This window comes from Balaenoptera physalus, assembly GCF_965194825.1.
Source record: "Balaenoptera physalus genome assembly, chromosome: 2".
Taxonomy (NCBI): Eukaryota; Metazoa; Chordata; class Mammalia; order Artiodactyla; family Balaenopteridae; genus Balaenoptera; species Balaenoptera physalus.
This window is the reverse complement of record NC_138883.1, coordinates 104075024-104089571: the sequence shown is the minus strand read 5'-3', so window position 1 is coordinate 104089571 and position 14548 is coordinate 104075024. Positions and strand designations below refer to the sequence as shown.

The 14548-nt window shown below is 36.0% G+C and overlaps 1 protein-coding gene across 4 annotated transcripts in view; it reads right to left on the bottom strand.

Annotated features, from left to right (window-relative positions):
• MINDY2 (MINDY lysine 48 deubiquitinase 2) overlaps positions 1-14548 on the bottom strand; it is an 82616-nt gene that overhangs the window by 61317 nt on the left and 6751 nt on the right. For all 4 annotated transcript variants that reach the window (XR_014258781.1, XR_014258782.1, XM_082446619.1 and 1 more), the window contains exon 2: positions 7037-7094. Coding sequence is in view for 2 of the 4 variants with exons in the window: in XM_082446619.1 (XP_082302745.1) it covers positions 7037-7094 (58 nt within the window). In the remaining 2 variants the exon portion in view is untranslated. The remainder of the gene's footprint in view (positions 1-7036; positions 7095-14548) is intronic.

Genomic DNA, 14548 nt, shown 5'->3' with positions numbered 1-14548 from the left:
AGTCTATCCCGTGTTTAGCAACAGGTTAATGTGTTTGGAAATGAGTGTTTCCCTTAAAAAACTAATAATTTGGTTGGGCAAAGAACATACGGGAAACAGAATAAAATAACAATAAGGTATAATAGAGTGTAAAATGTAATAAATGCCTTAAGTACCAAGTGATTTTGAAAAGAAATATTGATAAAGCCTGTAGCACTTAGAAATATCCTTTGTAGGGGGTAGTATCTAAAGCGGATTCAGAAAAATCGGCAGAACTTGCCAAGGCAGTGAGGGGAAAAAGCATTCTTTGAGGGAGAAAGAATGATGGGAAAAGCAAATATAAGAAACATGCTATATTGGCAGTTTATAAGGAGGTTTATACATAAGATTTATGTTGCAGAGTGGTGGGAAATATGGCTGGATGGGTAACCTTGATCAGATTATAGAAAATCATAAATAATACATCAGTAAGTTTGGCTGCTTGTGAAAGATCGTAAGGGAATCTTTCTGTTTTTAAGTAGACAAGTGAAGGATGAAATTGGTGCTTTAAGAAGATAACACTGATATGTAGGCTAATTTGGAGAGTAGAGGAAACAAAAGAGCTTGCAATAAATCACATTCCGAAGTACCAGTATACAGAGAGAGGAAAGAATTTCAAAGAAAGAATCCATAAGACTTTGCTATTAATGGGATATTTCAGAAAAACAGAAATTAAGAAACAAAAACCTGACAGCTACATTAGGTCAAAAAAGGAAGAGGGTTTCACAGTAGGTAGTAGGTAACTTATCCCAGGTGAGCATTTGGAAAAGAGGAGACACAGTCAACTGTGGGCAAAATTAAAATGCTTCAACATTGACTTCCTTTTATAGTATTTATGTTCAAAAGATAAAATAAATTATCTTTTAAAAAGTCAGACAGCACCATCATCCCAACAACTATTTTCCTTACTATAATACGATGCTAGTCTCACCATCATACAAACTGTCTTGGATGGTTAAAATCATAGTGTATATTCTAGTTTGTGTTGTGCTTTTTTACCTCATCTTCCTAACCATTTTCTGCCTTCCACCTACACTTCTTCCCCACTTTATTAGACCTCCTAGCACTTACTAGGAGCTTTCATGTTGCTTTCTTGAGGCCAAAGCCCTCCAACAAGCCATGTCCATGTTTGGCCCTGCTCTAATACTCCAGTAATAGAAATTTCCAAATTAAAATTCCCTCCTCCTCTAACCTTTGACAATCAAAATTCCCATTCCCTGTAGTTCCTCAGCTAGGTACTAGGAAAACCTTTAATGGTTTCTTTACAGTCTTTCTACTAGTGTTTGCTTATTAATGAAAAAGTATCCCTGGTTCCCCCAGAGAACTGGAGTAATCTCAAGAGAACAAAATCCAAATAGCTTAGAAAATTAAACAATTTGTTTTGGCAGGATTGGCTTTAAATAAAGTTTACTTTTGGCGAGGCAGAGTTTTCAGAATCTCTCTTCTCACATTATTCTTGCTCACTTCTCTCCCACCTTCCATTAGGATCATAGTACTTTCATGCTGTCCCTGTAGATGAGTCTCCTCACCCAGGACTTCCAAACCTCTTTAGCTACCCTAGATCTAAATATTACTTCATCAATTTTTCTTTTTCCCTATAATTTAAAAAATTCTCTACCCTATGTCCTGCTTCCTCAGGGATTTTTAAAATCTAACAGTTAGATAAATTTAAGATACCAAGATGCACTAATTATTTTCTTTCCAAGAAAAATACCATGTTAACATTTTATTAGTACATTTATGCAGCCACACTGACTGTATTGTTGACACCTCCAAATAGCTTGTCCACAGTACATGATCAGCAAATATTTGCTGGATAAGAAAAAGGAAAAATAAAAGGAAGAGACAAGTAGTAGGAATTTAAAATACTCTATCAAAAACACTTGAGTGGTGGAAAGGGAGAAGGGATATACTTTTGAGAATACTAGCCTTTCAGCATTTTAAAAATCATATTAGAAGGTGTCTAGATGGAGAGAACACATTATTTAATCTTTCTGAGCTTTGGTTACCTCATCTGTAAAATGAAGAGGTATTATAATTTATGATGCTTTTATTTCCACTCCAATCTTACCCTTTTATACTATTAGTACCTCCATTCATATGCCCTCTGTCTCTGCTCATGGGTCTCTGCCATTACAACTGCATTCTTTAGCTACGTGAACTAACAGCAAAAGAGCTCATTTTGTCTCAGAAGGTAGAATAGAAAAAGGCAAATAGAGTGATGGTAATAACTAGCAGGCAAGAGGTGAGGTAAATGGCATCGGTCTATGATAGCACAGACAGCAGAGCCAGGATGACATAAGAAGCTGTGGAGTGGTAGCACAGTTTAAGGTTAGCACTGTCCAACAGAAATATAATGCAAGCCACAAATGCAAGCCCATATGTAACTTTAAATTTTTAGTAGCCACATTAAAAAAAGTAAAAAGAAAGAAGTAAAATTAATTTTAATAATATATTTTATTTAGCCCAGTATATTAAACGTCACCCCTGCTGAAACTTCCCCCCCCAACCCCGTGGAAAAATTGTCTTCTACAAAACCAGTCCCCGGTGCCAAAAAGTTTGGGGACCGCTGCTCTAACCCATGCATTTCAGCAGGGGTGATGTTACCCCCAAGGGGGCAAAAACTGATTCTTGGAGGGTAGGGACAAAAGTATCTTAGATATTATAATGGTCTGTGGCCTTCAAAGGGCCACAGAACATGAAGAGACATACAGTATATCTGTGGTATTAAAATTTCCTGGAGTGAGTGATTAGGACAAAGATATCTACAAAGGCTCCTTAGGGGGGCAATACTGAAAAAACGTGGAGAAACACTGCTCTACCCAATCTGGGCATGCTGGGAAACTTTAGGAGATGATCCTGGACCCATGTCTCTTCTCTATACTTTCTCTCTTAATGATCTCATCAATTTCCACAGATTTAAATACCATTTTTATACTAATGACTCCTAAATTCCTATCTTGAATTTCAGTGTCCTCTGGAACTCATGGTCTCTCAAATCTTCTAAGTATTTTCTTTTCTTAATGTTTCCTTCATCTTCTGCCTAAATGAAATTTGGCTCTGCCTTGATGACACTGCAGCCCTCTCAAGTGATGTCTTTTCTCTCTCATGCTTCTTTACCGGCGAGCCTGGAGGTGGATCTACTTGCTGCTATGGTCATTCTTTCTCTCCCTCCTCCCTAAGACTCCTCAGTTTTAAAACTCATGCTATCATATAATACTACCCATTATCCACCCACCTGGTTATAGTTCTCTACCAACTTTCAGGTCAATCTGCCTCATTTCTAGCTCACTACCTCTCTATAACAAAAATCCTGCCATAATTTTTGATAATTTCAGTACTCACAGAGATGACCCATCTAATACCCTGGACTTTCTGTTTCTTGACCTCTTTTCCAACAAAAATCTTATATTCCACCTTATCTCAGAAACTCATTCCCTACGATCATACGACTTTGTTATTACCAGGCTCCAAAAATTCTTCAGCTGTATCAGGGCCTACAATCCACTAAATCCCATCACATTTTTCTTCAACATATTTATATCCTCATTTCCTCTTTATGCAACTTAAATATTATAGCTCATCATTATAACCACTCTCTACACATACCTTCAATTTCCTAGTCTCTTTCTTCAACATACTCACTTGGCAAAAACCCAGCTCTGGTTAAATACTGCTCCTCCACTATTCAGGCCTATACTCATGCAGCTGAGTGTGACTGAAGAAATCATACCGCCAATGTTGGCTGGTCTCACTAACCCCAGTGGTAATGCCCAGGAATCATACTTCATCTCCCCATTCACCTCCAACTTGTCTAGGCAACTATTTTATACCTTCCTTCTCATCTTCAACAACTCCTCCTTCATCTTCACTCTCAGCTGATGACCTGGTTTCCCGTTTCACTGAGAAAATAGAAGCACTCAAAAGACCTTCTATAAGTTACCACACCCACATCTGTCCACCTACCTGCATCTATTTTTAATACATTCTATCTTCCCTCCTATTGCTAAGGATAAAGTATCCGTACTGCTTAAGACTAATACTTCTATTTGTCTAAAATACTCTTTTCAATTCCTTTCCTTCAATTTTCTCTTTTTAAAAACAGCTTTATAGAAATGTAATTCACATACCATATAATTAACCCATTTAAAGTGTAGAGTTCAATGTTTTTAAAGTATATTAATAGGATTGTGAAATTATCATCATGATCTAATTTTAGAACATTTTGGTCTCCCCTTAAAGAAACTCTATACCCATTAGCAGTCAATCTCTATTTCCCCCCTATATTCCCAAGTCCTAAGCAACCACTAATCTACTTTCTGTCTCTAAATTTGCCTATTCTGGACATTTGATATAAATGGAATCATATAATAAGTGGTATTTTGTGACTTGGCTTCTTTGACTTAGCATAATGTCTTTAAGGTTTATCCATATTACAGCATGTATCAATACACTCCTTTTTATGGGTGAATAATGTTTCACTATACGGATATACCACAGTTTGTTTATCCAGTCATCAGTTGATGGCTATCTGGGTTGTTTCCACTTTTAGGCTATTATTAATAATGCTGCTATGAACATTCCTGTACAAGTTTTTGTGTGAACATGTGTTTTTACTTCTCTTGGGTAAAGTGGTAGGACCATAGGTAATTCTATATTTAGCTTTCTAAGGAACTGACAAACTGTTTTCCACAGTAGCTTGATTATGTTACATTCCTACTGGCTATGTACACTATAAGGGCTTCTAATTTTCCCCTGTGCCCACTCCAGTCAGGTTTTTATCCTGTGGACTCGTTGAAGTTACCAATTACCTCCTTATGGCTCAATCAATGGTCAATTTTCAGTCTTCATCCTGCATGGCTTATTAGCAGCATTTGATTCAACTAATCTCTAACTCTTCATTGAAACTCTTCATTTAGATTCTAGGAAATCAGTCTTCGGTTTTTCTTCTATATAGTTGAGCTTCCACCCATTCTTCCTCTTCCTCAGCTTCTAATCACTGGCACATCCAGGATTCAGTCCACTGATCTCTTCCCTTCTCTATCTACATTCATATTATTTGTGACTCAGTCTAACTGTCATTTATATATGTTGTCTGTTCCCAAATGTGTATTTACAGGCTAGATCTGTGCTGTCCAATACAATAACTAGTAGTGACATGTGGCTGTATAAATTTAAATTTAATTAATTAATAAAATTTAATTTAATTTAATTTAAATTTAATTTAATATTCAGTTCCTCAGTCACATTAGCTATATTTTAAGATATCAAGAGCCCCATGTGCCTAGTGGCTATGAAACTGGACAGCACAGATACAGAACATTTCCATCGACACAGAAAGTTTTACTGTACAGCACTGAGACCTCTCCTCTAGACTCTACATTTATATATCCCACTGCCTCCCTGATATCTCCACTTGAATGCCAATAAACATCCCAAAACCAAAATCCTGATATTCCTCCCTAAACATGTTCCTTCCATTTTTTCCTGTTTCAGTTGATGGTAACTCTGTCCTTCCAGTTGTTCAAACCAAAAATCATGGGGTAACCCTTGACTTCACTTTCACTCCACATTCAACTCATCGGCAAATTCTGTCAGCTCTATATTCAGAATCTGACCATATTTTATAATCTCCACTTCTACTACCCTGCTTGAAGCCACCACCATCTTTTGCCAGTTTTAACAGCTTGCTAACCAATCTCCCTGCTTCTGTCTTTACACCACTAAGTTCTATTTTCAACATAACAGCCAGAGAATTCTCGTTAAACTCAAAGTCAGATCATCAGTCCTCTGTTCAAAATCCTTTAATGGCTTCCCAATCACCCACAGCAAAAGTCAAAGTTGCTATAATAGCCTAGGGTACTGTATGATATGATCCCATTACCTCTAATCTCATCTCCTAATACTTCCCCTTTGCACAGTCCTTGGCAGTCATACTGGCTGTTCATCAAAAGCACTAAGCATATTTCAGCCTTTTCCATGAAATATAATTTAGAAATCACAAAGTTTAAGAATCACCAAGTTAGAGTAAAAGACATTTAAATAGAAATTCTATTTCCAGACATCTAGATATTCAAAGTAATCTACACTTAACTATGAGTTTCCCTAGCCAGTGAACGGGATTAAATGACATTAATTACATAAAGAAAAAGGTCTTCCAAAAGCTCTAATCTCAATTACTTCACTAAACCTACCCCTCACAAAAAAAAAAAAATCAGTTAGCTAGTTGTCTGGAATGGCATAAATAAACTAATCAGCTAATAAGATTTTTTAAAATAAAAATTTAATTACTAAACAACTGTAAGAATATGGATTAAGATTTCTGATTTGGTAATAGTATAAATAGTATAAATATATAAATTCCTATTTGCTAAATTGTAAAAGACCGCAGGGTGACATACAACAACCTGCTCTGTAAACAAGTTCTACTCAATGCAACTGGTCTGCAAACTGTGTATTATGGTCTGTTTTGAAATAAGAATCTTGCATAAGAATGCAATTCAATACACTGCTTCCTTCATCAAGAAAAATTGGCTATCAAAAAATTTCAGATGGACTAATAAAACGTTGTACACTCTAGTATAAGCCTCTATTTCACTGCAGACTGGTAACTAACATTTTATAGACTGGCAGAGGTCCATGAATCATATTTTGGGTAGCACTGCTCTAAATCACCTCCTGGGTTTTAATTCAAGTCTACTCAATATTTTAAAACACTCCCTACATTCAATGTTAGAGTTTTTGTGCCATTTCCCATTCTGTAGTTTATTGGAATTGATATGTACCTTGTTGTTTTCTAGATGTCACTAGTCTCTTTATTTATATTAAAGAATTTTAATGCTGGTCAGAAAGAAGGCATCCAAGAACAGAAACATACTGATAAAAATTTTTAATTAAGAGATTAAAAATTATAACTTAAAAATAGCCTCAAAAAGGTGAAATTTGGTAATATATTAGCTTTGAAAACTTTGGTTTATTTTGAAAGAGATATAAAAATCATTCACTTTTCAACACTAACCTAAATATTCCATCAGCTGTTCAGCAGTTATGATTTCCATCATCGGTGGAAGTTTCACCTGAAAAACAAAGTATTTTTTCTATAAAATCAAATGTTTTAGATAATTAAAGTGTTTCTTCAGTCAGAAACACAAGTATGTATGTGTATTATATGTATCCACTATAGGTATACAACACTCACATTTAAAAATCTTTGTAGCTAATCTTTAATACAACAAAGCCAATCTTATCACCATAAAATTTACAGGGTGATACAAGATCTCAGAGAGTCAATGAGAAATCTATTTTCAAAGCCAAGTGCTATGCCTTTTGTCACCCATCCAGATTGTCATTATGCACCTGCAACAGTGTCCTGCATGATAGAAAATACAGTTTAAGGGCAGGAAGAGGCACCGAACATGTTTTGACAGGTCACCCATGCAGCAGTTTTACTGAAGACAGGCTTAACACAGGTCAATATTCCATTACTTCAGTCTACCTGGGCCATTTTATTTTGTTGAGTAGCTAAAATCAATACAGTATAAAGGATGGTCATAAACTGAAGGATTCATACTATATGAGTCAACCTGTAGAATTTAAAAACAGGCAAAATTAAACTTTACTGTTTAGAGCTGTACATGTATAAAGAAAAGAAAATGGATACTATAAAAATTAGGACTGTGGTTAACCCTAGGGATAAAAGGAGTTATAGTTGTAACAGGACATATAAGAGGCCTCTGGGGTGCTGGCAATGCTCTATATCTTGACTTGCGTGGTAGTTCCACTGTTTGCTTTATGATAATTTGTTAAACTGGACATCTCTGTTTTATGTACTTTTCTGTATGCGCTATATGTCACAATAAAAAGGTTAAAAGTAGATATATACGTTATAGTCATATTTAAGTTTCAAAAGTTAAGTCAGCTGCAACACAGTCTAAATGAATTTTTCAAATGAATTATCAGATGAATTACACAGATATTACAGCCAATGATTGTAAATATTTTAGCTGACTTATTGAAAAGCATACTCCTTGGTATATTCATGGAAGAAAAATAAGTACTGTAGGATGCAAACTCGAACAAAATAATTAACATAGCAATGACAGAATAGCAGCATAATTAAAAATTCCTCAGGAATTACTATTTCAGGATCATTTAAATCAGCAATTTCTCCAACAACGTGTTGAAGAAGGTGCTCTGGATCTTTATGTTACCAAATGTAGTAACAGTATGTCACAATTTTTTGTTTATTTTAATCAATGAATAAAGTAAGTGCTAAAAAAGATCCCTGTAAAACAGAACAGTTTTAGACCCTCTGAAAGCATACATGACAGTTGGTACTTATGAGTTAGTCATCCAGTGGCTTTATCACTCAGTGAAAACCAAGAGTTGCCATGGAGGTTTTGATCATTACTTGTTTCTAAATTATTCTTATTTTCTAGGACATTTTTAAAAATTGTAATAGACTTTTTTTTTTTTCGGTCTGCGCCGCATGGCATGCGGGATCTCAGTTCCCCAACCAGGGATCGAATCCACGCCCCCTGCAGTGGAAGCGCAGAGTCTTAACAGTCTTCGAGTCCCTGGGACCACCAGGGAAGTCCCAGAAATTGTAATAGACTTTTTTTTTGGAGCAGTTTTAGGTTTACAGAAAAATTCAGCAGAAAGTACAGAGAGTTCCCATAAAGAGTATATTTTTCAAATTGAAACTCATTGGCAAATTATAGTCCCCTGCTTGTTTTTCTAAATAAAGTTTTATTGGGTGTCACTCTCATTTGTTTATGTACTGTCTTTGGCTGCTTTTGCACTATAATAACAGAGTTGAATCTTTGCAACAGAGACGATACGGCCCACAAAGCCTAAAATATTTACTATCTGGTCCTTTACAGGAAAAGTATGTTGATCCCTGCTTTAGATGATTTTAACTGCTTTTAGATAATATTTTATCAAGGTGTTTCAATACCACTTGGAAGGTCTGATATTTAAACCAGTAGTTTATATACACTGTGAATATTTACATTCTGAATAACTGTCAGACCACTCTGAAAGTCCAATTTTCACCTAACAATGCTTCTTAAATGAGACCTATATATTCTTTTACTCCAGACAATTTCAGTGCAGAAATATATTCACCAGAAAATCCCATAAACAAATAGCTTATCCTCTTTTGGTCAATGTAGTAATCCCACTATAAAACTGTCAATAAGAAACCAAGGCACTAACAAGTATATGTATTTGGGAAATACATTCTACAACCCTAGATTTCTACAAATAGATGATTTCAGGGTTTAGTCTTGAAATTTCCAAATAATAACAACTGCCTATCATGTCTTGCTTCAAACATTTGAAGTAGGAAATGACAACCTTTATAGAGATTTTAGAAGTGGGACAACAAATACGCAAATATTTTAACTATTCCCAAGCATACTGAGTGGTATATTCATTTCCCGAATCTTAGCCAACAAAATATTCTGGATGTTCACTAAAGCTAGGGACAAAAGAGTATAATAGTGAAGAAATGCCTGCCTCCCTCCCACTAATACTTTGGAGCCATCAACAGATCTTAATTTTTTTTAACCACAAAATGATCTTCCTGAATGCTTGCTTCTCTTTTTGCTTCCCTCTACCACCATCACCACAAAAGCAAATGCTGAAGATTTTGTTAATGATCCTAAGACTTTCTTTCCTTTGTCTCTTTAGAGTCTATTAAAGAAAAAACAGGTTATGGGAAAGCTAGCTAAGGATACAGAATTTAAAATTGTGGCATTCTGTCTGAATCTCTAAATTTTAAATCTTATGATGAAAAACAGACAAACAAATGAAGTATGACCTAGATTCTCAGATGGTCCTCTTTTAGTAATAATCTATAACATATCATTTACAAGTAAATTAATGTATTCAAGGACACCTAGAAGGTACTCTAAGTAGTTTAAATATTCTTCCTAAAATTTGAGCAAAACCTCTCAGTACATATTAACACACAGTTTCAAATTAATAGAGTCCAAATAAAATGAAGCTTTTATTATCTAGGAAAATAAATTATGTCCTATCCTATAAATATTTTATTATTCTAACTAGATTTCTATTAAAATTAATATTTAAATAAAATATTTAATATTAAACATTTAAATTAACAAAAGAATATTTAAATTAACAAAAGGAAATAGCTACTACAACTCCAAATATTCAACTGTAGGATAAAACATCATTAATTCAGCCCAATTATTCTGTAATTCTTAGTCATTCGAAGAGTGAAGTGTACTTGAGAACAGACTCAAGAGAGACCAAAAATAAAAATAACAAAACCTGCTTAAAGTGTTAATATCCTGAACAGAAATGTAAAACATCTCAAAAGTGATATGCCAAGATTTTGATACCTATAATTTTGATGTAGGGGAGAGGGGGGAGAGAAATGCAGGGGACCCAGTAATAACAAAGAAATAAGGAACAGTTTATATAGCTAATGGTAAGTATGAAAATGACCAGCCAAAGAACATTGTTAAATGTTTAATTACAATACCAATTAATAAGTACTCAAGAAATACACCGTTTGGGGCTTCCCTGGTGGCGCAGTGGTTAAGAATCCGCCTGCCAATGCAGGGAACACGGGTTCGAGCCCTGGTCTGGGAAGATCCCACATGCTGCGGAGCAACTAAGCCCGTGCGCCACAACTACTGAGCCTGTGCTCTGGAGCCCAAGTGTCACAACTACTGAAGTCAGCATGCCCTAGAGCCCGTGCTCTGCAACAATCAATCAATGTGATACACCACATTAACAAATTGACAAAAAATCATAGGATCATCTCAATAGATGCAAAAAAAGCTTTTGATAAAATTCAACATCGATTTATGATAAAAACTCTCAACAAAGTGGGTATAGAGGAAACATACCTCACCATAATAAAGACCATTTATGACAGGGCCACAGCTAACATCATACTCAATGGTGAAAAGCATTTCACCATTTCCTCTCAGATCAGGAACAAGACAAGGATGCTCAACCACTTTTTTTTTTTTTTTTTTGGCCACCCAGTGTGCCTTGTAGAATCTTAGTTCCCGGACCAGGGATTGAACCTGTGCCCCCTGCAGTGGAAGTGCGGATTCCTAACCCCTGGACCACCAGGGAATTCCCATTACCACTTTTATTCAACATAGTATTGGAAGTCTTAACCACAGCAACCAGACAAGAAAAAGAAATAAAAGGAATCCAAACTGGAAAAGAAGTAAAACTGTCACTGTTTGCAGATGACATGCTATACACAGAAAATCCTAAAGACACCACCAAAAAGCTGCCAGAACTCATCAATGAATTTGGTAAAACTGCAGGATACAAAATTAATATACAGACTTCTAAAAACAGCAACACTTTCTTTCAATGAAATCTTATATAAAACATTATCTGAAATATATGTATATATATGTGTGTGCGTGTGTATTTTTTTTTTTGCTGTGCCGCACAGCATGTGGGATCTTAGTTCCCCAGCTAGGGATCAAACCCGTGCCCCCTGCAGTGCAAGCACAGAGTCTTAACCACTGGATCTCCAAGGAAGTCCCGTGAAATATATTTTAAATGAAGAACTGACAGAACTTTGTGACCGGTGAAAAGTGGAGGATGATGCGAAAAGAAAAATTGAAGTTGACTCTAAGGCTCAGGGAACTCTAAAACTTAAGATCCATACATTTAATAAAAATAAGACATTTGGTAAGGGAAGGTAAGTTTGCAGAAGAAAATGATGTCTGCTTCGTAACTGTGAAATTTAGTTTGACATTCAAACAGAAAGTTGAGTTGGAACTCAGGAGACAAAATTTTTTTTTTAAATATTTATTTATTTATTTAGTTAGTTAGTTAGTTAGTTGCACCAGGCGGGCTCCTTAGTTGTGGCTCGCAGGCTCCTTAGTTGCAGCATGCAGGTTTCTTAGTTGTGGCATGCATGTGGGATCTAGTTCCCTGACCAGAGATCGAACCTGGGCCTCCTGCATTGGGAGCATGGAGTCTTAACCACCGTGCCACCAGGGAAGTGGAGACACTTCCCTTTGTCTCAGGAGACAAATATTTTTAAGTTGTCCGTGAATTATTTGATTCCTGTGCTGTAGTCTGTTTTTGCATTACTTATGGTAAAAAGGATCACTAAATAATACAATTTCTTGGGAATTCCCTGGTGGTCCAATGGTTAGGGCTCCGCACTTCCACTACAGGGGCTGTGGGTTCAATCCCTGGTTGGGGAACTAAGACCCTGCAAGCAGCACAGCGTGTCCACAAAAAAAAAAAATTTCTTCTCAGTTCAAGTTTCACTGATTTTGAATATGCGGCAAATCATATAGTATTCGTAATTTTTTTAAGTTGAAATTGTAAAGAAATTATATTGTAAGTATTATTAATGGGAATCAAAGAGACGAAATGCAGCTTTTTTCAAAATAAGGACTAAAAAACTGAAGGATCCTTTCAACATGCCTTTAATTCTGGCTCCAGCAAATAAACATGTATTATAAGCTATTATACATCACGCTTTATATTCTAATTTCTTATAGGTAATATTCATTTATTATTAAGAATAATTACTGTACTTAAAAATACTAAAAATCTAACTGACTTTCTACATGCCATCAGTATTTCAAATCAGGAAAATTTAATAAGAGACAACTTTCAACTTCGGCCAATTTGAAACACCCTACCCTCAATGTTTATCAGAACTTAGACCCCATTCTCAGAGTAATATTGAGGCCTATTTAAAACTATTTAAAACCATCAGAAACTGCAGATATATTCACATGTATTAGATTTTCAAGAATGTCCTATTTTATACGCAATTCAAAGGTTTTAGAACAATGAAGAATGTTTTTCCAGTGAAATTGTCCCAGTAAAAGCTGTATAATAAAAGAAGACATCTTGGGGCTTCCCTGGTGGTGCAGTGGTTAAGAATCCGCTTGCCAATGCAGGGAACATGGGTTCGAGCCCTGGTCTGGGAAGATCCCACATGCTGTGGAGCAACTAAGCCCATGCGCCACAACTATTAAGCTTGCGCTCTAAAGCCAGCGAGTCACAACTACTGAAGCCTGTGCACCTAAAGCCCATGCTCTGCAACAAGACAAGCCACCACAATGAGAAGCCCACGCACCACAATGAAGAGCAGCCCCCGCTCACTGCAACTAGAGAAAGCCTGCGTGCAGCAACGAAGACCCAAGGCAGCCAAAAATAAATAAATAAATAAATAAATTTATATAAATAAATACAACTTTAAAAAAAAAGGCATCTTTAGTTCAAATTTCACTGGACTTATGTTTAAGCAGCTCAGCAAGCTTACCATGCTGAAAATCTAACCAAAGAAAAAGTGACAGTGAAACGTTTATATTAATTGCTTGAAAGACAGATGAGAATAAGATAAGACAAGAGAACAGTTAAAAGGCTACTGAAGTAGTCCAGGAGAGAGATGAAAGTGGCCTGAACTAGGGTAGTGGCAGGAGAGAGAAAACTTGACTACTGAAAATATCAAAGAAAATACTTAATAAACTTTGATGGTAAAGGCAAGCTCGTTCACCACAGAACTCAAGAAAGGCTCTGAAATTGGAAGTGTCAGACAATTGAGAGGACATGGGATAAAACACAGGGGGCTAAAAACAGAAGGAATCTGTACAAAGAACAGATCCCCAGGATTTGTTCTAAGGAATCATGAAGTCTATTTCTGCTTCTCTGACTTTATCACTAGCTCTTCTCCCACCCTGGTTTGTCCCAGGCCTATTGTCCACCAGGCTTACTCTTACCTTGAATTTTAACTTTCCAACCAAGTATCTGAAGTAAGAGTTCAGGTTCTGGAGTGGGTATAAACTTACCTTGGGTAAGTTATTTACACTTTATGCACCTCAATTTTCTATGTATGTAAAATAGGAACAATATCTACACAAGGATTTCATGATGTGGTTGAGAAAATTAAAAGAGAAAATGCATATAATACATGTAGAATACTTAGCATAGTATCTGGACATAAAAATAATTGAGTACTTACTGTTATTATTCAAAGCCCTAGGATTACTGATACCACCTGTGCTCAAATGCCCTTCACCTGGGACTTAACAGAAACAAGAATGGAAGGAGAATGGGAAGGTTTTCCACTGAAGGACTACTCATAGCAAAGGGAGAGGAGAAAATGAGGACATCACTAATAGGACAACCACCACAGGGAGTATTCATAATATCATCAGCCCATATCCACTTTATCTGACAAACCCAGAGATATTACACCAATCCTAATTCTTAGGAGACACTGGAAATGAAAGTCTCAGAAGTGGTGCTTGCACCTTTTGTGTAAACAAAACTCCACCACTGTGTGAAGTTTTTAATCTCTTCTTACAGGATCTATATTAAAAAACAAACAGGGTGGGCAGAGGCTAAAATGGAATCTTCAGCTCACCATCTGTTTTTCCATTTTTATAGATAATACACTTGGAAATCCTCAAAAGAGCTTTGTGCCTACTTTAGGAAAAGGGGAATATGAGAAAATTTGTGCAGTTGCAATATTCCTATAAGTCAGGAAGTAAAAAAA